We start from the raw sequence: 25,839 nt of genomic DNA, 5'->3' as shown, positions 1-25,839 counted from the left end.
CAGCAATACTCAGATGACACCAAGCTTTAGATTTCCTTTACACAGAACAAAACCAGCATTCTCTCCAGGCTATCCCCCAGCAGTTGGCCGAGAACAACATTTGGATGAAGAGCAGTTGACGGAAGCTAAACCCAGGCAAAATGAAGGTGCTGTTATTAGAAAGCAAGAATCCCTTTGGAGAATTTACTTCTTCCCCCTCTGAGGGCATATGGCTTCAGATTGTTAAATTTGTTCAGTCTTGATGTCCTTATAGATTCTTCACTGCCACCAGATGGCCAAATAGAGATATGGTGGCAAACAAGCCCTCTTCCATCTGTGGCTGATCAGCAAACTGTGTCTCAAGATATTAAACCCAGTTCTGGCAATGCATTTGAGACATCTAGGCTTCATTACTGTAATTCATTATACTTGGGACTGAATTCACAAATATTGAAAAAGGTCCACTTGGTACAGAATGCAGCCACCATCTGCTGAGCAGCACAGCTGGCCATGAGCAAATCATCCAGTCCCTGCATTGTCTCTCCACTGAACAGACTCCAGTTCAAGTCCTTTGCCATGATATTCAAAGCCCTCCATGAGATTGGCCCAAGCTAGCAGGAAGACCACATCTCCCTTTGCCACCATGACCTCCTGTGACTGCTATGCCTCACCCGAAGACTGAAGCTGTCAAGCAATAGGGGACACTCATGAGCACAAGAGAGGGAACTTTCATAAGGGATGGATCCAGACTATGGAATCCACTCCTGCAAAAGATAATGACCTCAGATTACACCACATTCGGAACTAAATTCCAAACAAATTTCTTGACTTAGCTTTTCTTCAATAATTCTGGACAAGGATAATAATGATAGCCTATAATACAAACAAACATGTTACTCCTACCTACAGAGGGAGGAAAATGGAGAGAGATTGTATGTTTGATTTTTAAATACCTATGCAGTAATGGGTGCTATATAAGAACCTATAGAGAGAGTAAATCTTCATGCAAATTATACACATAACTGTATTTCTGTGCATGTAACTTGAAAAAAAACCCAAGGCCTTATTTCTGTCTACATATAGGAATCATGTATATTATTTAGGAGAAAAAGGAACATACGCATTGCTATGTTGGATCAAATAATATGTATTAATTATAATAGTATTAATTATATTACAGTATAATTATTATTATCCCTCAGTATGACATTACAGGGATTTTTTTTTTTACCATATAGCCTTCAAGATTCAAGATCTTTAAGCATAAAGAGGGGAAAGCTACCATCAAAAATGTATTCCCATGAGTCACCAATAAATCCTGACCACAAACTGACTCTGTAGGTTTGGGTAGTCAAAAGTTTTGTTAAACTGTCCACACAACTTCTGCATTTTCGGTGCTCAAATGTACTGGTTCTCTTTTGACTTTCCTTAATAGCCTCACAAAGCCTAAGAGCACTGGCTTCTGGAGATCATTAATCGTGATGTTTTGCACATCTACCATATTCCTGAGCTGCTCATTCATACCCTGAGGGATTGCTCCAAGTGCTCTTGTAATCGTCTTTGTTCTGTTTTCCATCATCAATCCACTTCGTGGCAGAGTTCTTCATACTTTTCCATTTCTCTTCTCGTTTCTTTTTTGTTTCTTCTGCTGGTATGGCAATATCAATTAACATGGTCCTGTTAATTGATTTATTATTTATTTGTATTTATGTACTGGTTTGCTATAGTGCCTACAATGTGCTAAGTACTTTCCAAGCATACAAGAAGAGATGGTCCCTGCCTTGGGGAGCTTAAGTCTGCGTACACCGAGCATTGGACAGATGAGTTATTATATATCAAATTTAGAAATATGTCTATTTCCTTTGTTCTGGAAGTTTCTCAACTTAGGTTAAAGTGGGTGTGGATAATCCTCAATATCAACTCTGGTTCTTTGCCTCCTTGCTTACAGGTGATTCAATAATGTTTTCTGAAAGGAGAATATTGGGGGAATAAGGGGATGGAAAATGGCAAGCAGAATTACTTGCAAGTAAATTTCCTTTTTCATCTTAACAAAGGAAAGTTATTGCTGCTTGTCTGATATCATAAAGTATGCTATTGGTAAAGCATTGGCCACCGCTAATGATGGTATGTATATGCCATATGAAAGTGTGAGGTGGAATATTTTTCAGAATATTTTAAGCAGGTTCTTTTCTCTGCAAATACAAAAATGAAAGTGGTGGTAGAATGTTGTGCACCACTTGTGCATACCCTCTTTGACGGCTCCTCTGTGATCAACTGAAAATTCAAAGCACACACATCCTGGATACACATAGAATTCCTATATTGCATATAATTTCTATTATTTATTTAAAAATCACCATTACTTGGCTACTTATGTTTTTCCTTTCCCAAATCATTTCTTTTCAACATTAAAATGGTTATCACCTGCTTAACTACCGGGAAATGTTCAAAAGCTGCTAAGTAACTTAGGAATCGAAGTCCTGTTTGCAAAAGTGACTTAGGCCCAGATCCTCAAAGGCACCTAAATACCTTTCAGAATCAGAGCCTTAGGAACATGTCTCATTGAAAGTCAATAGAACTTAGGTGCCCATGTACCTAAGTCACTTTTGAAAATGGAATTTAGGCTTCTAAGCCACTTAGGCACTTTTGAAAATGTTGTCCTCCCCTGCCCACCTTTTTTTTTTTTAGGGGCCAGAGTGCTGGCCTCTGATGATGATTATAAGTTTTGTTGTTTTTTTTCCCCTGAGTAATGTATATTTCCACCTTTTATTCAGAGACTGAATTATCACTTTACTTCTTACTCAGCATATACATTGTCGATTCTAAAATTATTGTCTTGCTGTAAATTTTGCTTTAGGCTACTCATATAGCTCTACATGATGATGAAAAGATGGATGTAATTACTGGTCTGAGACAGAAGACCTTCTATGGAAGGCCGAACTGGGACACTGAGTTCAGGCAAATAGCAGAAAATCATCCTAGGTAAGACAGGTTAGCTTCTAGCCTTATTATGTAACTCTTTCTCAGCATAAACAGTGGGAGGGCAAATCTTTTAAAATGATCCTTTTAAAATTTAGCTTTTTGCTATGTGGAAAGAAGATTTATGTTTAATGAAGCTTTTAATGAAGAAATCTCAGAAGTAGAATGCCAATAAAATCTAATTTTTGGATAAGAAAATCTAATATGTAGAAGTATTTCAATACCCTGGCCTTTGCCAGATATAATTGAAACACACAATCCAATTACTGTTCTGCACAAAGGACAAAGTAACATTAATTTCCCTTGAAGATGGTTATTAAAGAGATAAATTGTGATTTTTTTTCTTATGATGTCAAGGATATGTTTGTTCTCTCAACATATTTGGCTACCGTCGTAAGACTGTTCTGTTCTGTCATTAGTTCATCTCTGCTGGCAAAGACAGTTCATTTGAACCTGGTGGATTTGCTAGTGGTCTGAGAAAAGCTTCTTTGTTCCTGGAAGCCTTTGAAGAAAGAATTTGAAATATTTTTGTGCTCATCACCAGAAAATTCAGGAATCTTTGTGATTCTTTTCCCTTTCCAAATATTTACCTGTTAATGCAAGCTAAAGGCCTGCATTCAGGAGAAAGGGTTGAGAAAGGAAAAGGAAAAACATTTTTTTAACAAATGAAAAACTAAAATGCTGGAAGGGGAAGAGAGAAAAGAGTAAGCTTCAAGAATACCATAAAATTGAAAAAATAACAGTAATAGAGAAACCAGTTGACAGAGGTAAAAATGAATACAAATCAGGAAATAAGAAGGAAGATTAAAAAATGGGCAAAGGGCTGAAAATATAATTTTTCCTTTTTATTATTTGTGAAATATTGCTGCTACAAAATCATATCTTTTAAATTTAGACTTGCAGTAAAATTCAACTTGCAGTCTAAGCTTTATTATTTGACAATTTTCAAAATATAGTTATGAAGTGAAAAATCTTCAAGAACGACATTTTCTGTGCTGCTTTTCATGCACAGAGTAGAAGGTGATGGTGAGAAGTCCTGAATGTTGTGATGCTTCCTTAAGAATCCAGCACTGAACTTTTGGGAACATGAATTTGGGTCATAATAGGTATGTCAGTCTGACATTGATCCAAGTCAAGATAATGAAGTAGCTGATACAGGACACAATTAATAAAGAATTAAAGGAGGGTAATATAATTAATGCCAATAAACATGGGTTTTTGGTCAAACTAACCTGATATATATTTTTATGAGATTGCAAGTTTGGTTGACAAAGTTAATAGTAAAAAGAAAAGGAGTACTTGTGGCACCTTAGAGACTAACAAATTTATTTGAGCATAAGCTTTCGTGAGCTACAGCTCACTTCATCAGATGCATTCAGTGGAAAATACAGTGGGCAGATTTATATACATAGAGAACATGAAACAATGGGTGTTACCATACACACTGTAACGAGAGTGATCACTTCAGGTGACAGGTTTCAGAGTAACAGCCGTGTTAGTCTGTATTTGCAAAAAGAAAAGGAGTACTTGTGGCACCTTAGAGACTAACCAATTTATTTGAGCATGAGCTTTCGTGAGCTACAGCTCACTTCATCGGATGCATACCGTGGAAACTGCAGCAGATATTATATACACACCGAGATCATGAAACAATACCTCCTCCCACCCCACTGTCCTGCTGGTAATAGCTTATCTAAAGTGATCATCAAGTTGGGCCATTTCCAGCACAAATCCAGGTTTTCTCACCCTCCACCCCCCTACACACAAACTCACTCTCCTGCTGGTAATAACCCATCCAAAGTGACAACTCTCTTCACAATGTGCATGATAATAAAGAGGGGCCATTTCCTGCACAAATCCAGGTTCTCTCACCCCCTCACCCCCCTCCAAAAACCACACACACAAACTCACTCTCCTGCTGGTAATAGCTCATCCAAAGTGACCACTCTCCCTACAATGTGCATGATAATCAAGGTGGGCCATTTCCAGCACAAATCCAGGTTTTCTCACCCCCCCACCCCCATACACACACAAACTCACTCTCCTGCTGGTAATAGCTCATCCAAAGTGACCACTCTCCCTACAATGTGCATGGTAATCAAGGTGGGCCATGTCCAGCACAAATCCAGGCTCTCTCACCCCTCCCCCTTCTCCCCCCCCCCCCCCCCGGGGGACACACACACAAACTCACTCTCCTGCTGGCAATAGCTCATCCAAACTGACCACTCTCCAAGTTTAAATCCAAGTTTAACCAGAACGTCTGGGGGGAGGTAGGAAAAAACAAGGGGAAATAGGCCACCTTGCATAATGACTTAGCCACTACCAGTCTCTATTTAAGCCTAAATTAATAGTGTCCAATTTGCAAATGAATTCCAATTCAGCAGTTTCTCGCTGGAGTCTGGATTTGAAGTTTTTTTGTTTTAAGATAGCGACCTTCATGTCTGTGATTGCGTGACCAGAGAGATTGAAGTGTTCTCCGACTGGTTTATGAATGTTATAATTCTTGACATCTGATTTGTGTCCATTTATTCTTTTACGTAGAGACTGTCCAGTTTGACCAATGTAAATGGCAGAGGGGCATTGCTGGCACATGATGGCATATTTCACATTGGTGGATGTGCAGGTGAACGAGCCTCTGATAGTGTGGCTGATGTTATTAGGCCCTGTGATGGTGTTCCCTGAATAGATATGTGGGCACAGTTGGCAACGGGCTTTGTTGCAAGGATAAGTTCCTGGGTGAGTGGTTCTGTTGTGTGGTATGTGGTTGTTGGTGAGTATTTGCTTCAGGTTGGGGGGCTGTCTGTAGGCAAGGACTGGCCTGTCTCCCAAGATTTGTGAGAGTGTTGGGTCATCCTTCAGGATAGGTTGTAGATCCTTAATAATGCGTTGGAGGGGTTTTAGTTGGGGGCTGAAGGTGACGGCTAGTGGCGTTCTGTTATTTTCTTTGTTAGGCCTGTCCTGTAGTAGGTAACTTCTGGGAACTCTTCTGGCTCTATCAATCTGTTTCTTCACTTCCGCAGGTGGGTATTGTAGTTGTAAGAATGCTTGATAGAGATCTTGTAGGTGTTTGTCTCTGTCTGAGGGGTTGGAGCAAATGCGGTTGTATCGCAGAGCTTGGCTGTAGACGATGGATCGTGTGGTCAGGGTGAAAGCTGGAGGCATGTAGGTAGGAATAGCGGTCAGTAGGTTTCCGGTATAGGGTGGTGTTTATGTGACCATTGTTTATTAGCACTGTAGTGTCCAGGAAATGGATCTCTTGTGTGGACTGGACCAGGCTGAGGTTGATGGTGGGATGGAAGTTGTTGAAATCGTGGTGGAATTCCTCAAGGGCTTCTTTTCCATGGGTCCAGATGATGAAGATGTCATCAATATAGCGCAAGTAGAGTAGGGGCTTTAGGGGACGAGAGCTGAGGAAGCGTTGTTCTAAATCAGCCATAAAAATGTTGGCATACTGTGGGGCCATGCGGGTACCCATAGCAGTGCCGCTGATCTGAAGGTATACATTGTCCCCAAATGTAAAATAGTTATGGGTAAGGACAAAGTCACAAAGTTCAGCCACCAGGTTAGCCGTGACATTATCGGGGATAGTGTTCTTGACGGCTTGTAGTCCATCTTTGTGTGGAATGTTGGTGTAGAGGGCTTCTACATCCATAGTGGCCAGGATGGTGTTATCAGGAAGATCACCGATGGATTGAAGTTCCTCAGGAAGTCAGTGGTGTCTCAAAGGTAGCTGGGAGTGCTGGGAGCGTAGGGCCTGAGGAGGGAGTCTACATAGCCAGACAATCCTGCTGTCAGGGTGCCAATGCCTGAGATGATGGGGCACCCAGGATTTCTAGGTTTATGGATCTTGGGTAATAGATAGAATATCCCAGGTCGGGGTTCCAGGGGTGTGTCTGTGCGGATTTGATCTTGTGCTTTTTCAGGGAGTTTCTTGAGCAAATGCTGTAGTTGCTTTTGGTAACTCTCATTGGGATCATAGGGTAATGGCTTGTAGAAAGTGGTATTGGAGAGCTGCCGAGCAGCCTCTTGTTTATACTCTGACCTATTCATGATGACAACAGCACCTCCTTTGTCAGCCTTTTTGATTATGATGTCAGAGTTGTTTCTGAGGCTGTGGATGGCATTGCGTTCCGCATGGCTGAGGTTATGGGGCAAGTGATGCTGCTTTTCCACAATTTCAGCCCGTGCACGTCGGCGGAAGCACTCTATGTAGAAGTCCAGTCTGCTGTTTTGACCTTCAGGAGGAGTCCACCTAGAATCCTTCTTTTTGTAGTGTTGGTAGGGAGGCCTCTGTGGATTAGTATGTTGTTCAGAGGTATTTTGGAAATATTCCTTGAGTCGGAGACGTCGAAAATAGGATTCTAGGTCACCACAGAACTGTATCATGTTCGTGGGGGTGGAGGGGCAGAAGGAGATACCCCGAGATAGGACAGCTGCAGCTGCTGGGCTGAGAGTATAGTTGGATAGGTTAACAATATTGCTAGGTGGGTTGAGGGAACCATTGCTGTGGCCCCTTGTAGCATGTAGTAGTTTAGAAAGTTTAGTGTCCTTTTTCTTTTGTAGAGAAGCAAAGTGTGCGTTGTAAATGGCTTGTCTAGTTTTAGTAAAATCCAGCCACAAGGAAGTTTGTGTGGAAGGTTGGTTTTTTATGAGAGTATCCATTTTTGAGAGCTCATTTTTAATCTTTCCCTGTTTGCTGTAGAGGGTGTTGATCAGGTGATTCCGCAGTTTCTTTGAGAGCGTGTGGCACAAGCTGTCAGTATAGTCTGTGTGGTATGTAGATTGTAATGGATTTTTTACCTTCAGTCCTTTTGGTACGATGTCCATCTGTTTGCATTTGGAAAGGAAGATGATGTCTGTCTGTATCTGTACAAGTTTTTTCATGCAGTTGATAGATTTCCACTCCATACGGCTAAATGCAGTGCCTTGCATAATGACAGGTTTCAGAGTAACAGCCGTGTTAGTCTGTATTCGCAAAAAGAAAAGGAGTACTTGTGGCACCTTAGAGACTAACCAATTTATTTGAGCATGAGCTTTCGTGAGCTACAGCTCACTTCATCGGATGCATACCGTGGGGTGGGAGGAGGTATTGTTTCATGATCTCTGTGTGTATATAATATCTGCTGCAGTTTCCACGGTATGCATCCGATGAAGTGAGCTGTAGCTCACGAAAGCTCATGCTCAAATAAATTGGTTAGTCTCTAAGGTGCCACAAGTACTCCTTTTCTTTTCACTTAAGGTGAGATATTACCAGCAGGAGAGCGGGGGTGGGAGGAGAAACCTTTTGTAGTTATAATCAAAGTGAGCCATTTCCAGCAGTTGACAAGAACATCTGAGGAACGGTGGGGAGTGGAATAAACATGGGGAAATAGTTTTACTTTGTGTAATGACCATCCACTCCCAGTCTCTATTCAAGCCTAAGTTAATTCTATCCAGTCTGCAAATTAATTCCAATTCAGCAGTCTCTCGCTGGAGTCTGATGTTGAAGTTTATTTTATTGAAGAATTGCAACTTTTAGGTCTGTAATCGAGTGATCAAACAGATCATAACTGGTTTTTGAATGTTATAATTCTTGACATCTGATTTGTGACCATTTATTCTTTTACGTAGAGACTGTCCAGTTTGGCCAATGTACATGGCGGAGGGGCATTGCTGACACATGATGGCATATATCACATTGGTGGATGTGTAGGTGAATGAGCCTCTGATAGTGTGGCTGATATGATTAGGCCCTATGATGGTGTCCCCTGAATAGCTATGTGGACACAGTTGGCAACGGGCTTTATTGCAAGGATAGGTTCCTGGGTTATTGGTTCTGTTGTGTGGTGTGTGGTTGCTGGTGAGTATTTGCTTCAGGTTGGGGGGCTGTCTGTAAGCAAGGACTGGCCTGTCTCCCAAGATCTGTGACATTGATGGGTTGTCCTTCAGGATAGGTTGTAGATCCTTGATGATGCATTGGAGAGGTTTTACTTGGGGGCTGAAGGTGATGGCTAGTGGCGGTCTGTTATTTTCTTTGTTGGGCCTGTCCTGTAGTAGGTGACTTCTGGGTACTCTTCTGGCTCTGTCAATCTGTTTCTTCACTTCAGCAGGTGGGTATTGTAGTTGTAAGAATGCTTGATAGAGATCTTGTAGGTGTTTGTCTCTGTCTGAGGGGTTGGAGCAAATGTGGTTGTATCGTACAGCTTGGCTGTAGACAATGGATCATGTGGTGTGGTCTGGATGAAAGCTGGAGGCATGTAGGTAGAAATAGCGGTCAGTAGGTTTCCGGTATAGGGTGGTGTTTATGTGACCATCGCTTATTAGCACCGTAGTGTCCAGGAAGTGGATCTCTTCTGTGGACTGGTCCAGGCTGAGATTGATGGTGGGACAGAAATTGTTGAAATCATGGTGGAATTCCTCAAGGGCTTCTTTTACATGGGTCCAGATGATGAAGATGTCATCAGTGTAGCGCAAGTAGAGTAGGGGCATTAGGAGACGAGAGGTGAGGAAGCGTTGTTCTAAGTCAGCCATAAAAATGTTGGCAAATTGTGGGGCCATGCGGGTACCCATAGTAGTGCCGCTGATTTGAAGGTATACATTGTCCCCAAATGTGAAATAGTTATGTGTGAGGACAAAGTCACAAAGTTCAGCCACCAGGTTTGCCATGACATTATCGGGGATACTGTTCCTGATGGCTTGTAGTCCATCTTTGTGTGGAATGTTGGTGTAGAGGGCTTCTACATCCACAGTGGCCAGGATGGTGTTATCAGGAAGATCACCGATGGCTTGTAGTTTCCTCAGGAAGCCAGTGGTGTCTCGAAGATACCTGGGAGTGCTGGTAGCGTAGGGCCTGAGGAGGGAGTCTACATAGCCAGACAATCCTGCTGTCAGGGTGCCAATGCCTGAGATGATGGGGTGTCCAGGATTTCCAGGTTTAGAATAGAATACCCCAGGTCGGGGTTCCAGGGGTGTGACTGTGCGGATTTGTTCTTGTGCTTTTTCAGGGAGTTTCTTGAGCAAATGCTGTAGTTTCTTTTGGTAACCCTCAGTGGGATCAGAGGGTAATGGCTTGTAGAAAGTGGTATTGGAGAGCTGCCTAGCAGCCTCTTGTTCATATTCCAACCTATTCATGATGATGACAGCACCTCCTTTGTCAGCCTTTTTGATTATGGTGTCAGTTGTTTCTGAGGCTGTGGATGGCATTGTGTTCTGCACGGCTGAGGTTATGGGGCAAGTGATGCTGCTTTCCCACAATTTCAGCCCGTGCATGTCGGCAGAAGTTTCCCCATGTTTATTCCACCTCCCACCATTCCTCAGATGTTCTTGTCAACTGCTGGAAATGGCTCACCTGGATTATCACTACAAAAGGTTTATTTCCCTCCCCACCCCGCCCCCGCTCTCCTGCTGGTAATATCTCACCTTAAGTGATCACTCTCGTTACAGTGTGTATGGTAACACCCATTGTTTCATGTTCTCTATGTATATAAATCTGCCCACTGTATTTTCCACTGAATGCATCTGATGAAGTGAGCCGTAGCTCACGAAAGCTTATGCTCAAATAAATTTGTTAGTCTCTAAGGTGCCACAAGTACTTCTTTTCTTTTTGCGAATACAGACTAACACGGCTGCTACTTTGAAAGTTAATAGTGTTGATGTAACAGACTTCTATAAGGCATTTGACTTGCTATCACACAACATTTGGATTAAAAAACTAGAATGATCTAAAATTAAAATGGCACACATTAAATGGATTGAAAGCTTGCTAACTGATAGGTCTCAAAATGTAATTGTAAATGGGGAATCATCATCAAGCAGGAGTTTCTAGTGGGGTCTTGCAGGGATCATTTCTTGTCCCTGTGCTATTTAACGTTTTTATCAATGTTCTGGAAGAAAACATAAAATCATTCCTGATAAGTATGCAGAGGATGATAAAATTGGGGGAATGGTAAATAATTGAGGACAGGTCATGGATACTGAGCAATATCGCTTGTTGGTAAGCTGGGAGCAAACAAATAATATGTAATAATAATAACTGTAAATATATACAGGTAGGAAAAATGAATGTAGACCACACTTACATGATGGGGGACTCTGTCCTGGGAAGTAGTGACTCCGAAAAATATTTCGGGGTCATGGTGGATGGTCAGCTGAACATGAGCTCCCATTGCAACGCTGTGGCCAAAAAGGCTAATGTGATCCTTGCATGCATAAAGAGAGGAATCTTGGATAGGAGTAAATAAAAATATTTTAACTTCGCATTTGGCACTAGTATGACCACTGCTGGTATACTTTGTCCAGTTCTGGTGTCCGCAGTTCCAGAGGATGTTGATAAATTGGAGAAGGTTCAGAGAAAATGGGAATGATTAAAGATTTGGAAACGTACATTATGGTGATAGATTCACAGAGCTCAATCTATTTAGCTTAACAAAGAGAAGGTTAAGGGGTGACTTGATCATAGTCTGTAAGTATCTACCAGGGGAACAAATATTTGATAATGGACTCTTCAGTCTAGCAGATAAAGTATAACATGATCCAGTGGCTGGAAGTTGGAGCTAGACAAATTCACACTGGAAATAAGGTGTACATTTTAAAAAGTGAATGTAAATAACTATTGGAGCAATTTACCAAGCTGTCATGGTGGATTCTCCATCGCTGGCAATTTTAAAATCAAGGTTGGATCTCTTTGTAAAAGATATGCTGTAGTTCAAAAGAAATTATTGTGGGGAAGTTCTATGGCTTGTGCTATATAGGAGGTCAGACTAGATGATTACAATGGTCCCTATGAATCTATGAATTTGCTTGTGAGCCTCAGTTTATACGTTTAAGATCAAATGTGAACACTTTAAAGGAAAAAGTGTATGAGAGAAACATTTTACTGGAACTGTATTGGGCAAAAACTGTCCCTCCTCCATGCCCTCTGCACGTGCAGATGGTTCAGGATGCAGAGGAATTGGCATGGTTTTGCTGTGTGTGGGTAAAGGGGCAGCTGGATTTCATGACGTAACCAGACTCAGGGTGGATTCTAGGGGCAGGCAAACAGGGCCATCGCCCTGGGCACCAGCTTCCAGGGACGCTATAACAACTTCCAGGGGACACTGGACTGCTAGGCTCCCCCTTCCCAACTGATTGGCCAACTGTGTTTTAGGTTTTCTTTACCTGTTAGGGGACGTTGGGTGCCAAAAAATTTTTCTGCCCCGGGCAGCAAAATGACTGGGGCTGTTCCTGACTAGGGTCTACATCCCTTGTATAAGTCCTTTCTCTGCAATGCACAGCGTCTCTTTGGTGTATCTACTACACCAGGGGTTCTCAAACTTCATTGTACCATGACCCTCTTCTGACAATAAAAACTACTGCATGACCCCAGGACGGGGAACCGAAGCCTGAGCCTGCCTGAGCATCACTAACTCAGGCACGGGGTGGGGGGCAAAGCTGAAGCTCAAGGGCTTCAGCCTTAGGCAGGGGGCCTGTAACCTGAGTTGCAACATGCAGGGCTGAAACTCTCCGGCTTCAGCCTTGGGTGGTGGGGCTTAGGCTTTGGCCCTGGGCCCCAGCAAGTCTAAGTCAGCCCTGGCGAATGGGATTGCGACCCACTTTGAGGTCCCGACCCACAGTTTGAGAACTGCTGTACTATACCATGAATCCACCATTCACACCTGCTGGAGAGTACACAGCTAGAACTGTCCAGCTAGAGATTGGGACCGCAGCAGCAAATCAGATTCTTAGCAATTCCAAGCTCTTATAGGTACAATTGCTGGTGCAAACATTTTGGAGCTCCAGTTCCCACTTAAGCACAGGTGTGCTTTGGAAATTCAGTGGTGGGCACATGTTCTTGGTATTAACACTTCTGCAACACTGTTTTTGTAGTTAGAATTCACTTGAACCTCCTTTGCACTTTCCTTTGTCAAAGCTTATTGGGAGCAAACATCAGTTGCACCTCATTGCTGCAGATTTAGCTTCCTGCTCTAATGGCACAAATTCTGAAAATTTTCTCCAGTAGGTGCACAGCTAATGAGTGTGTACTTTATATATTTAATGGATATGTGCACAGTGTCTTTTTAAAAGCAAACCCTCAAACGATATATTTGACTGTGCAGAAAATAGCTATTTTTCTATTGTTTGTAACATCATTGCCTAGATATTTGCAAACTTGGGCATGGACTTATTCTTCTATGAGGACCTCTTACATGTCAAGTTTCAAAATTCAGCCACTTTTAAATTATGTCTGTGGGCAGAAATATGTATTTTTTTTCATCTTCATAGAACTCAAAAATAACTGTAGGGATTTTTTGCATTTTTTAAAATTACTTCCACTTAGAGACAAAGAATGGAAAATTTTAGCCCATGGAGTAGGTATTTTTTTGTAAAACTATGATAGTGTGAAAACAGAGTTATCATAAAAAATGTTTTTTGCAACCCCAGTTATAGCAATCCAGTTGAACACTGTAATAAAATGTAATAAACACTAAAGAAGAATTTAAAATAAAGATGGTTATAAAATAATACTTTGTGAAATGAACACGGGCATAACTTTTAAAATGCATTTGTCAAAAGGCCATTTTAAAAGATTTAAACAAAACTGAGGATTGTCAAAATATGTGGTTTATTTGTTTTGTTCTGTTATCTTTTTGTTGCTGCAGCAAGAGCATCGGTGTATTCTTCTGTGGACCCAAAGCTCTTGCCAAGATCCTTCAAAAGAGGTGCAACTTGTACTCATCAGCTGATCCAAGGGGTGTTCAGTTTCACTATAACAAGGAAAGTTTTTAAACCGTATTTTTGAAATGTTATAATTGATGTCATTGTACTGTATCCTTTTTCAATGAAATCAGTGGAAGTTAGGGGTCTAAATATAGTTGAGGATCTGGGCTCAAGTGTCTTTATAATTTAAAACTAAAAACATGAAACCCCCACAGAATTTACATAAGTTAGTGGAAGATGCAGCTCTGCTCTATATTAAAAAAACAAAAGCAAAAATATATTAGATCTGTACTGAGGTGTAAAACACAGTTCATAAGGATCATATAATGCATTTACCCATCCATACAATAAAACTGTGAAGCAGAAAACATCCCAAGTGTGTTAGCAGTTGAATAAGACAAATGGCAATATTATGTATGTACAAACACATGGAAAAATATTCACTGGAGAAGACAAAACTATATAGACAAACAACCACATAAGGATAAAAATTACATCCCAGAGGTCTATAGGAATATTTTATAAATCTGTTTGGGGATGCAGTTTGTATGAACTAAGCTGGCACTACAAGATATAGTTCCATTATTATTGAATTGAAGACGATGCATCTTTATTTGAAAATTGTGCAAGTTTTCTGAAATGTCTGTGAAATGATTAATGTGGTGCATATAGTGTAGCGGTAAAGTGAGTGGAGAATTAGCATCTCTGCCAGTTCACCTAGAAGCATTTATCTTTTTTTTTTTTTCTTTTTCCCCCGGGTGCCAGTGATGAGCCTCAGGGTAAGCTGACACTTATTTTTTAAATATAAATTAAGCTTCTTTTTTGTGTGTTGAAAATCTTGAAGGGAATGAGGAATATGTGTAAGCACCAATACCAGCTGCCATTGCATGAAAGAAAGAGGTGGCAATCTCCCTTAGATTCTGAATGATTGTTTTAATGGGGCTGAATCTGAGGTATCAAGCACAACAATATTGTGCTGCCAGAAAAACAGGATCTGTTCTCCCTTACCTCATGCAACAAGATGTAACATTTAGCTTCTGGCTCAACACGGCATCTCTTCACTGCTTAGATTTATTCCCACTTTTGCAAATCACTGTGGTATGCTACAGGAGATGCATTTAGAGCCCTTGTTATACAGTAGTTCATTGAGTAGCATCACTGTTATCACCACCAGAGGAGAATTTCACTTATATCTGGGCTGAGTGACCTAGAATAAAAAGAAAAGAATAACAATAAGTGGGGAGGTTTGTTAGACTTGAATGAAACTGCATTTAGGTTGAATGAAAATCCCTTTATTATTAATATAATTTAAATCAAAATGGAAACAAGGAAGATTTGGCTTAGTGCCTTGTTTTTGAGTAGCACTGAGCACACAGCAGCTATGATAATGTGAATGTACATGTAATTATTCTATTATTGTGTTTATGTATGAAAACATCTGCTGTCAGGGAAAATGAAAGATGTCTTCATGAATTTGTCCATTCAGCTTCTTCACTGGGAAGTGTTCACGACTGTAGAGAAAAATATTAGTAAATAAAATATAGTTAAAACAGCACAGCCTCATCTCATACTGTACTAATGTGACAATCAACCAACTAATCACATGCCCATACCTACAGATTAATTATTTGGACTTTACAATAAAATTAACATTACCAACAGATTTACTGTAAGAATTTAAATTGTACACTTGTATTCGCCAACAAGTATAATTTAGAACATACGATTTTACATGCTCTGGGATTTTTTCCCCAAAAGTGCAATGGAAACTGTCTAGTGAAAATTGCCCTGTTTTACATGAAAAGATGAAACAGGGTCTGCCAAATTTACTGCATTCCATCAGATTATATATACTGTATAATTATAAGGGATCCCCTCCATCTTTCATTCTGGTATGATAAAGTGCTGTATTTGGGCAAAACCAAATATTGTAAACTACAAAAAAGAATGGGACTTTCAAAAGGTTTGGATAGTCCAGATTAGCAGGAGAATTTATCCAAGTTTATACAAAGAGAGCTCTCCTGGAAAGGGGATAGTTTTAAATGACTGTTACCTGACATTTGTGTTGCTATTCTCAACCGTGCATTGGAGTTTTGTTAGGGGAAATTACTTGAATGTGAATATGAAAAACAAAGTGATGAGAAGAGAAGTGAAACCATAACTGCCAAAAGCAGTGTTGTAGGAGATGGACTAGCAGCTGCACTCTTGTGCATAGCAGATGTGTGCAGTCCACCGACTTTTATTCTCCCTTTGGAAGCATCTCACCCAGATACAGGCCATACACAAACTTGCTTTGCTCATGAGATCTGAAGAGGTTACAGCATGTTGTCACAAAAAAGCAACACGCCTAGAAAGCATAGCATTCTCAGACTGTCACCCAGCCAAGTACTTATTAGATCTAAACCTGCTTTGTTTTGAAAATTAGATGAGTTTAGGCCCATTGAGGCAAATGGAAGAACAACAGCTGGATACTGCTATTTGTCACTTATGGTGACCCTTATCATTTCTCTGCTCTAGAAATTCTGCAGTTCTGAATCTTCAGAGTCAAAACAGGGGGGCTGAGAAATGTTCGCCATGAGTAAGGCTGTGTCCACATTAGGGAAAACGGTGTTTTCGAAATATGTGAACTAACATGTTAATTAACTTACATTAAAACCCTAATAGAGGCAGGAAATTTGTATTTTAACATGAGTTAACTGGTAAGAACCAACCAGAGCTGTATTTTGACACAAGTTAAAATGCAAATTGCCTTGTCTACGCTATGGTTTTAATACATGATAACTAACACAGGTTAGTTGACATGTTTTGAAAATACAATTGTTTTCCTAGTGAAGACAAACTCTTCAAAAGGTTTATAAATATGCTATCTGATACTGTTGAGGGGGTGCTGATTAGGGGTACCAAGACAACAGCGCTGTCCAGTAATGATGCTCTGGGATATAATGCCCAACAGTGGGGATTCCAGGTGCCGCTTTGTCTAGTGGCAGTATCTCCAAGAGGCCGCTTCACCTAACGGCAATATCACCCAGTGGCAAGAGTGGTGAGGGTAGAGGAACCCAGGCCCACTCTATTCCACCAGGTTCTGAGCCAGCGCCCTTCAAAACCAGATGTCCTGACACAGGGTTCAAGTCCAAATACCCCCAAGCACGTTCCCTGGGTCGCTTCCTACCCTCATCCCCGTCCCTCCAGAGTTACACATGGGTTCCCTCTTGTGCTCCTTCTGCTCTGTCTCTGGCAGCTCCTCCACTGGTAACAGCAAGTCATCCCCTTTGGTTCCTGTAATCAACTGACTTCCTGCGGCTCAGGTAGGCCCCAACAGCTTGGAGTCCCAGCGTCTTCCTGGAAGGAGGCTTTTACACACAACCACTCTTGTCCACAGTCAGCCCAGGCTGAGCTGAGCTTCTCCCTTTTGAATGCTCCTTCCACTGGGAGCAGGTCCAAGGGCAAGGAGGCATGACTAAAAATAGAGCATGCTAAAAATAGAGTGTAGCTCTGACAGCATGAGTGGCGGGAGGGGCCAGCCACCATGAGTATGTGCCAGCCACCATGAGTATGTGCCTAGCATCTCACATAGGTACATATTCTGACGGCTAGCCCATCTCGCTGCTCACGCAACTGCAACTATACTCTTACTTTTTTAGCTTGAGCAGAGCTGTTATAAAGGGAAGGGAAATACACCTTTCTGTATACAGTGCTATAAAATCCCTCCTGGCCAGAGGCAACATCCTGTTACCTGTAAAGGGTTAAGAAGCCAGCTAACCTGGCTGGCACCTGACCCAAAGGACCAGTAAAGAGACAAGATACTTTCAAATCTTGTGAGGGGGGAGAAGGGTTGTGTTTGTGCTCTTTGTTTACGTGGTTGATCTCTCTTGGGACTGAGAGAGGCCAGACAGAAATCCATTTTATCCAAGTCTCCAATATTGCAACCAGTATAGGTAAGCCAGGCAAGGCGGATTAGTTTCTTTTGTTTTATGTGAATTTTCCCTGTGTTAAGAGGGAGGTTTATTCCTGTTTTCTGTAACTTTAAGGTTTTGCCCAGAGGGGGATCTTCTGTGTTTTGAATCTGAATACCCTGTAAAGTATTTTCCATCCTTATTTTACAGAGATGATTTTTACCTTCCTTTTTTTTTTTAAATAAAATCCTTCTTTTAAGAACCTGACTGATTTTTCCGTTGTTCCAAGATCCAGGGGTTTGGGTCTTTGATGATTTTGTAACAAATTGGTTAGGATATTATTTTCAAGCCTCCCCAGGAAAGGGGGTGTGTAGGGCTTGGGGAGAGGGGAGAGATTTGGGGGGAAGACGTCTCCAAGTGGTCTCTTTCCCTGTTCTTTGTTTAACATGCTTGGTGGTGGCAGCATACTATTCAAGTACAAGGCAAAGTTTGTACCTTGGGGAAGTTTTTAACCTAAGCTGGTAAGAATAAGCTTAGGAGGTCTTTCATGTGGGTCCCCACATCTGTACCCGAGTTCAGAGTGGGGAAGGAATTCTGGCAAGATCTAACACAGATATGTCTCCCCAGGCTGGAACACACATCTCTAGCTCAAAGTTTAGACATATCCTTATAGTCATAGGGGGTTGCTGTAGAGATAGGGCTCACGGTTGGGATCTGAACTCTGATCCAAATTATACTTTTATTAGATCAGAGGACCATCTCTAGTCCTTCATGACTGCTTTTCTAGAATTTTATTCTTTAATATTAAAGGCCAAAATCAGAAAACTTGGATGCCTAAAGTTATACAGCTAGAACCATATTTAGATACTTTAAGTGATCTGATTTTCAGAGGTGGTTGAGTACCTTCAACTTAGGCACCTAAGTTTGAAAATGTTGGCCTAATACCCTTGTAGACTGTGGCACAGAAAAGAATCAAGGAAATACAACATCCAGTACATTTTCCCCTGTCATCACATAAATAAACATCTTTTAGCCATCATTGGTGTATGTGATGGCAGTTACAACACATCCCAAAAAGCCATTTAGTTTTTGACGTGAATATCTGTTCACAAATATTTATTCTTATTAAAAAAAAAACTTTTTTACACATTCTGGCTTTGTTGACAAGTCAAATATGAGTTTAATGGTCTCATACTAGTTCCTTTTTGAGCATCTCACAAAACCACCATGTGAGTTGCATGGTGGGCATTCCCAGTTCAAGGGGAACCCAAAAGAATTGTGGATCAGAATTGAAGTACATTTGGCTTGAACATGTATGAGAAGTTGCACAAAACCCCTGCCTGCACTGTGTCTGACTGAAGCCAATGCCCATTAGCATGAGCACAATACTTACTCATGCATCTTAAAAACTGGTTAAGATAAAAAAAGAGAAATTTCAGATTAAAAAGGTCATTGACACCTGATCAGTCCTGCAACAGGGAACACTCATTAATTATACATTACTATAAGACTATGTTACATTTATGTAAAAATGTCTACACTGAACAACCACCATTGCACATTAATTTGAATAAACTAGCCATACAATTTTCTGAGTTCACGTAGCAGTGAAGAATTCAGAAGGCTATGTAGAATGTATACGAATGCACTGCTAGCCCTTTAAGATCCTTTTTTAAAGATTTCTTACTCAGCAGACAAGAGGATGATAGTTAAGATGCACTGTTTGACAACTCTGAACATACTAGCAAAGGATGAAACAAAGCAAAATATACGCTGTGATATTATTGGTCAACACATGGAGTCTTTTGAACATAAACTATGTGCAAAATAACTAGATCCGTCTGGATTGGCCTTTGAAAGTTTACACAATCCAGTATGCCATTTCTTCTAAAGGACTGTACTATTACTATTTTTTATGGTAGGTATGATAATCATTACAAAAGATGACATATCCATGGTGTGGCTGGCGGAGTGTAATCACATAAAAATAGGGCATCTATATATATTACCGTAAATACATTATAACAGTTTAACACATTCTACTTATGAATAACTTTTCACGCAAGGAACCCAAACCAGTTTATGAACAAATGGTCTAATTCTGAGAGGTGCTGAGCTAATGGAATGTCCAGGAAGTCCAAAGGAATTGAAGGCGCTCTGCATTATGCAGGATCAGTGCATAAGAGCTTAGTCAATGAACTTAATTGGAGTTTTGTCCAAGTGAGGACAGTAAAATTTGGTACCGTTAATCAACATGAGCACAAATGATATTTTACAAATATCAAACAACTTTTTTACTACTAACTAACCTTTTTTAATAAGAGAAAAGTTGAATTCAGGTTAAATGACTGGAATGGTCAAATTTGTCTATAATGAATATTTTAGTGCTTTGGTACATGCTGGTTGTCTTATTGCTATACCTACATGTAACAATTAATAATGCAGCCCACAAGCAGTGAGATGTTTCTTTGGGGAAGGACACAAAAACATACAGAATTCAAAGTTACTGCTCTAGGCCCCGATCCAGCAAAGCACTTAAGCATCTGAGTAGTCCCCTTGACTTCAATGGTCAGTATGGCCTCTTGACTTCAATGGGACTAGTCACATGCTTAAAGTTAAGCATCTGCCTAAGTGCTATGCTAGATCACTGCCCTAGGTAGCTCACAGAAAGTGATGCACAAACAAGAGACTCTTTTGCTGTGGTTAGAATAGGACACTGGGAGTTAGGATTCCTGGGTAAATCAGGGCAATGTTTTTCAGATAAAACTTTTGGGGGGGTGAAAAATGAAAATTCAGTGACATTGAAATATTTCATAAATTATGTGGATTTTGCCTAATTGTTTCTATTAGAAAAAAAACAAAATCAGAAAAAAAATGAAATGCTTAATTTTGACATTTTTTAAATGAAACATTTTGCCCTTGTGGTTTGATATGATGTTACATTTCAAACCTTCCTTTAATTTTATTTCAAAACCATTTAAAAAAATGATCAAAACTGAAACAAAACATTTCTATTTAGGCAAATCAAATCATTTTGTTTGACCCAAAATGATTATTTTTGCTTTTCTAAATTGCCAAAAAAAACAAAAAATCCATCATTGGCTCAGCTCTACATCTGGGTTCTATTTCTGACTCTGCTCTCCAGAGGTGTAAGGGTGGGTCTGTGACGCTCCTCCTCTGCCTGAGCACCTAGGCAGAGTCAGCCTGAATCTGCCCCTTAAACATCTCACCAATTTTAGCCGTTTTTGGAAACTATATTACCATTCACCTAATCTATTCTTAGCCCAGAGGCTAAGATGTTTTTAATGGCAAATATTTTGGATTCCTAATCAACAGATGTACATATATGAGAAAATGCCTACATGCCAAGTAGATGCTGTAACATACAATACATTTCTTCAGTAAAGTAACTGAGAGAAATACACAGAACTTTTATTGACATCAAACAAGCTCTATTTAATAGTTAAAATGGGCTGAATTCTAAGTGAGATTATGAGTTTAATAAGATGAGAGACTAATAGATTTAGAATATTACGAAGTGGGTTAAAAATGAACAACTGAGATGGGAAAAGAAAGAACAGGGCTTTTAAAAAAGTCTTTAATAAGCAATATTATCCAAACACCTGAGCACGGATTTTTGTCCTGGCACTCTTTACCCTAATGAGAGAACAGGAACGAGACTTGGCGTCTGCTCCTACTTCCAGCAAAGGGCATAGTAAAATGTTCAGTGGCTTAAATGGTAGCAGGACCCTGTGCTTCAGAGCACAGCACTATCAGAATAGCTGAGGTTTAATTTTTATGTATGGTATATCAGAGAGTTTTCAACAGGATGAAAGACTCTTTTTAAATATTTCATGTAGAGAATATACAATGGCAAAGAATAGAGTTAAGTAAATAAATAATGTTCTGCTTCCGTTTCCTGGGATGCACTTATCCCCTTTATGACTCTTGATACTGCCGTGCATTTCCTTGCTTTCAGACTTCTCTTACCTCACTCATACTTAAAGAATTTTCTAAGATTACAGACATAGATCTGTTCATCTCTTGTCTAGTCTCCTTTAACAGCTTAAGATAAATCCTATCTGAACCAGGTTTGAAGTCTTCATCCTGATTCTTTATCACCTCTGTTATTGGCTGTGTAGAAATCCAGGCTAGTGAGTGTACAACTGTCATCTGATGGTTTTTGGTTATTGTCCTGCCTTGAAAATATATTTAATGCTGTATCTGTGATACTGTTATTTACATCAGTAAATTCATCCTTCCTCATTCCACTCACTATTTTCTATACAATTAATGGGGCATTTTTAGCACATTTTACTTCAAGAAGAAATCAGAAAACGGCAGTTGCAATGGGATGGGTGAACATAAGGCACTTTACTATGCATATGATATCTTATGTCTCTCAACTGGTGTTAGTTTGCACAGAGAAATCCAAGGCTCATCTGAGAAAAGTGATCAATTAATTTTCCAGATTCTCTGTGTATAAAGTAAATTTCCAAAAAAAAGTGAAGTACTTCCCTTGTTCAAATCTGCCCTCATCGGCTGCCAAAGTCATGAAGCACTTGGGCAAATTGTTCAACAGAGGGTTGGAAACTGTGCTATGAGACATTATCAATCTGGGAATCCAGTTACTGAAAGCTTGCTTCATGAACTGAAGCTAATTGATGCTCTCATTGTAGGGTTGAACCCGAACCATCAAAATGATAGTAGTTCCACAGATAAATTAATTTTTAGTATGCTGCCACTTAAAATTCCACCCAGTCACTTTAAAAGGATTCAGAACATGATTCAAATCCTTTTATGGTAAGGGAAAAGATCAAGAATTAAAACAGAAAAATTAGCTGCTCATAAAAACAAAAGGTGACATAAGGTTTCAAATAGAGAATTATATTATATTGCAACATATTTTTCACAACTGCCTCTTTTTCTTTTACCTACTGAGCCACTTCTTACTTGGATCGATTTAGAAGCTCTAGAAATGGCATCTTTGCCAGTTCAATCCTGCATAGTCATGCCTATTAAAAGGTTCAGTATCCTAATATTAAAGTATAATAAGGAAGTTTGGATAAGGGAGACCAAACTGATCAATTTTTTAATAAAAATTATGTAATCATACTACCACCTGGAACAATGCTAAAATACAAAACAAGAGCATGTACCTTTACCTGGAGGAATAGGAAAAAGATTGTTTCCATAGGGAAGCTGTATCTGAAGTGTTTGCAGACTACCTTTACATTTTTGCAAAATGGTTTTAACTTAGGAAGTGATCAACAATTGAGACTCCATGCAACTTTAGTTTATTTGCATTCCTATTAAATATATTTGACTATGAAACAAGACCTGCTGGTAACTCTTTATTGGACTGTTATCAGCTGAGTCATATTAATATTTGTAATATTTATTACAGGAGTTGTCCTCAGTACATGAGAGTACAAAGGGTAAAATTTTCAAAAGTGCCCAAGGCCCAGATCCTCAAAGGTATTTCGGTCCCCAACTCCTATTGAAATCAATAGGAATTAGGCACCCAAATACATTTGAAGATATGGGCCTACATCCCATTTTCAAAAGTGCTTATTTCACTTAGAAGCCTAGGTGCCATAGACTTTCAGTTGGACTGGACAAATTTGATCTTGCCTCACTCATATCCATTCGGAAAGTGGCTGCAAAGATCATTTTCCTAGCTTCCACTTGTTAAATTTTCAAACAAGAGCCTCAGTGCTTTCTTTCACGCTGCTCCTTGTGCTAGGTAGGAGTTCCTCATAAACATCTGAAAAGCTACCTCATTATCGAAGCAACCTCATCTTCCTCCTTCAAATTCCTCCTGAAACCTACTTTGCTGTGATGCCTACAAAAAACTTGACAACAGTTAGGCTGCTGGTGTGCTGAGACCACTGCCTGTCGTGATGACCAAGATTGTCTCAGTACTTCCTTTTCCTGCCCTGTCTGTCTGTCTCTGTCTGTTGTCTCTTGTGTTATACTTCGATTGGAATAGGGTGCATCTTTTTGTTTTGTGTTTGTCCAGTGCCTATCACAATCGGGTCCATAAATAGAACTCTTACGTCCTATGGTAACACAAATAATAAATAATAATAACTTACGATGATCCAAGAAATATAATGAGGGGAAATGAATGAAATTGAGAAAAGGACACTTTAGGCTAAAAAATAAGAGAAAATATCCTAATAAGGAATTGCCAGAAGCATGGTTTCTTGAGTTATTACAAATAGGACTAGACAAACTACAGAATAGACCTTAGGAATAGACCAACCCTGTATTCACTCCCAATAAACCTCTAATTTCCACCTCTAATTTCTAGGGCTCTCATATTTTCTCTGAGTAGTGGTCAGAAACTTTTAATCAAAAATGCCAATTTGTCAAATTGTTTCAAAACTATGTTGACTTCAGTGAAATGTCTCTTAGGAAAAAAACCCAGAATGAAGTGTTTTTATAATGTTATAAAGCCTCTGGTGGGTGGAAACCACTGTCTATCATGCTGACCAATATCGTCTCATTGTTCCCTTTTGCTCCACAATCTGTCTCTATCCATCTGTTGTCTCTTGTGCTTTACTTTGATTGTAAGCTCTTTGGACCATCATTTTGCTCTGTACAGCCCCTAGCACAATGTGGTTCTGGTCCATGACTTGGGCTCCTTCATGCTACCACAATACAGATAATAAACAAACAATTCTTGAAATGCAATTTTTCAAACCAATTTAGAACAGTGTTTATCCAGCCTACAAGGCTGACTAGCTGTCTCCGCAACCAATTTAAGGAGAGCTGTGTGTTTTAAGTTTTCAGACAAGGCTTTGTCAGATGAAAAGTCAGAATTATATTAAAAAGAAAAGGAGGACTTGTGGCACCTTAGAGACTAACAAGGTGCCACAAGTCCTCCTTTTCTTTTTGCGGATACAGACTAACACGGCTGCTACTCTGAAACCAAAAATTATGTTAGTTTATCACCACCTAGCTGAATCTTTGGGTCACAGTGCACTGGGATCTGTCTTAAAAAGGCCAGATTGTTAACCACAGCAGTGCAGTGATATTTTCAAGGATTTTAGGATAAGGGTTTTTATTTAAGAGTTAGACGCTGTCAAGATTTTAAAAAATAAATCAGCGTAGCTGATGTGTAAATCAGCATACGTCCATTGTCTTTAATAGAACATTATACTAGCTGGGAAGCTGGTCCAATATCTTTAAAGAAACCTCATGTATTTCTGAGGAAAATACCTTGGTGTATAAAAGCTTGAATAATACCTTTTCATCATTTATACTGCGTGCTTATTTTTTGCACTTCACTTTCTAATTCTCATGACTAGCACAATGCTGATAAGTTTGGGGTTCTAAAACTGCATTATAATTAAAAACAAAACAAAACAACCTTTGCACTGAAATTTTAAAATGTCATAAAATCCTTTCTATTTAAATTATGTTTTGTAAGCACTCCTCCTGCTCCTTTTTAGCAAAATGTAAATTTTGGCCTAACTTACTTGAAAGCTTCCAAAATCTGGAAGAGCTATGATTGACAACCTACCTATTCATGTGTTTAACTACATTTATTTTTCAGGTTTGTTAGTCAGGATTTATACTTTCAATTTTTCTTAGTACATTTGCCTTCATTCTTCACTGTAGACTTGTTTCACTGACCTTCCGCTTTTATTTCCAGGTACAATATTAATATTCTGGCAGTCTGACTCCACTATCTGTGGTTATTTAAATGTTTTGTTAACTAGTGAAGACTGTAGCATTCACTTAACATGGAACAAGACTGGCACCCAGTGGCCAGACCAGACACCTCCAGCATTTATTCTTCACAGTTTTTCCATTAGGCATCTTAGAGTTTTTCTGGGATGTTGAAGATAGCATCTTAATCTCACAGAATCATTTTTCCTGTATTGCCCTTGGCATTAAAAAGGCATAGAGCAATTGTAGCTAAAAAGTTCACTGTCTGTACTCTTCTACTGCCACAAAAATGTCTTTATAGAGAGTTCTCTGAAAGTGGACCATGAGTAACTGCTAGGTTCAAACACCCCAAACTGCAAAACACTTTTATACCCCCAGGGCCAGATTGTGACTGGCTGTTGTACAGATGCGCAGAAAGCGGCGGAGTGCAAGATGCCCCCAGCCCCACTTTGCACATCCCACTTTAAGGCCTGATATAATCTCAGTCCTTACACTTAGGGGAATGCAATGACTTTTTCATCCATATTTACACAGCACCCCAAAGCGGGTTGGGAGAAGGCAGGGCCTTGCTCTCGACCCTCATCCACACTGGCCTGCAAAACAGTCCTGACACATCCCAAAGGATCCTTGGGAC

The 25,839-nt window shown here is 40.0% G+C and overlaps 1 protein-coding gene across 4 annotated transcripts in view; it reads left to right on the top strand.

The window, feature by feature from the left end:
* Nucleotides 1–15,138, top strand: part of NOX3 (NADPH oxidase 3) — a 62,314-nt gene extending 47,176 nt beyond the window's left edge. For all 4 annotated transcript variants that reach the window (XM_084622754.1, XM_084622755.1, XM_084622753.1 and 1 more), the window contains 2 exons: nucleotides 2,837–2,961; nucleotides 13,575–15,138. In XM_084622754.1, coding sequence (XP_084478880.1) covers nucleotides 2,837–2,961; nucleotides 13,575–13,701 — 252 coding nt within the window. In that variant the 3' untranslated portion in view covers nucleotides 13,702–15,138. The remainder of the gene's footprint in view (nucleotides 1–2,836; nucleotides 2,962–13,574) is intronic.
* Nucleotides 15,139–25,839: the final 10,701 nt, after the last annotated feature.

Source organism: Lepidochelys olivacea (assembly GCF_965140295.1).
Source record: "Lepidochelys olivacea isolate rLepOli2 genome assembly, chromosome: 3".
NCBI classification, from domain to species: Eukaryota; Metazoa; Chordata; order Testudines; family Cheloniidae; genus Lepidochelys; species Lepidochelys olivacea.
Note: the sequence above shows the minus strand (reverse complement) of the source record. Positions and strands in the feature narration are given on the sequence as shown.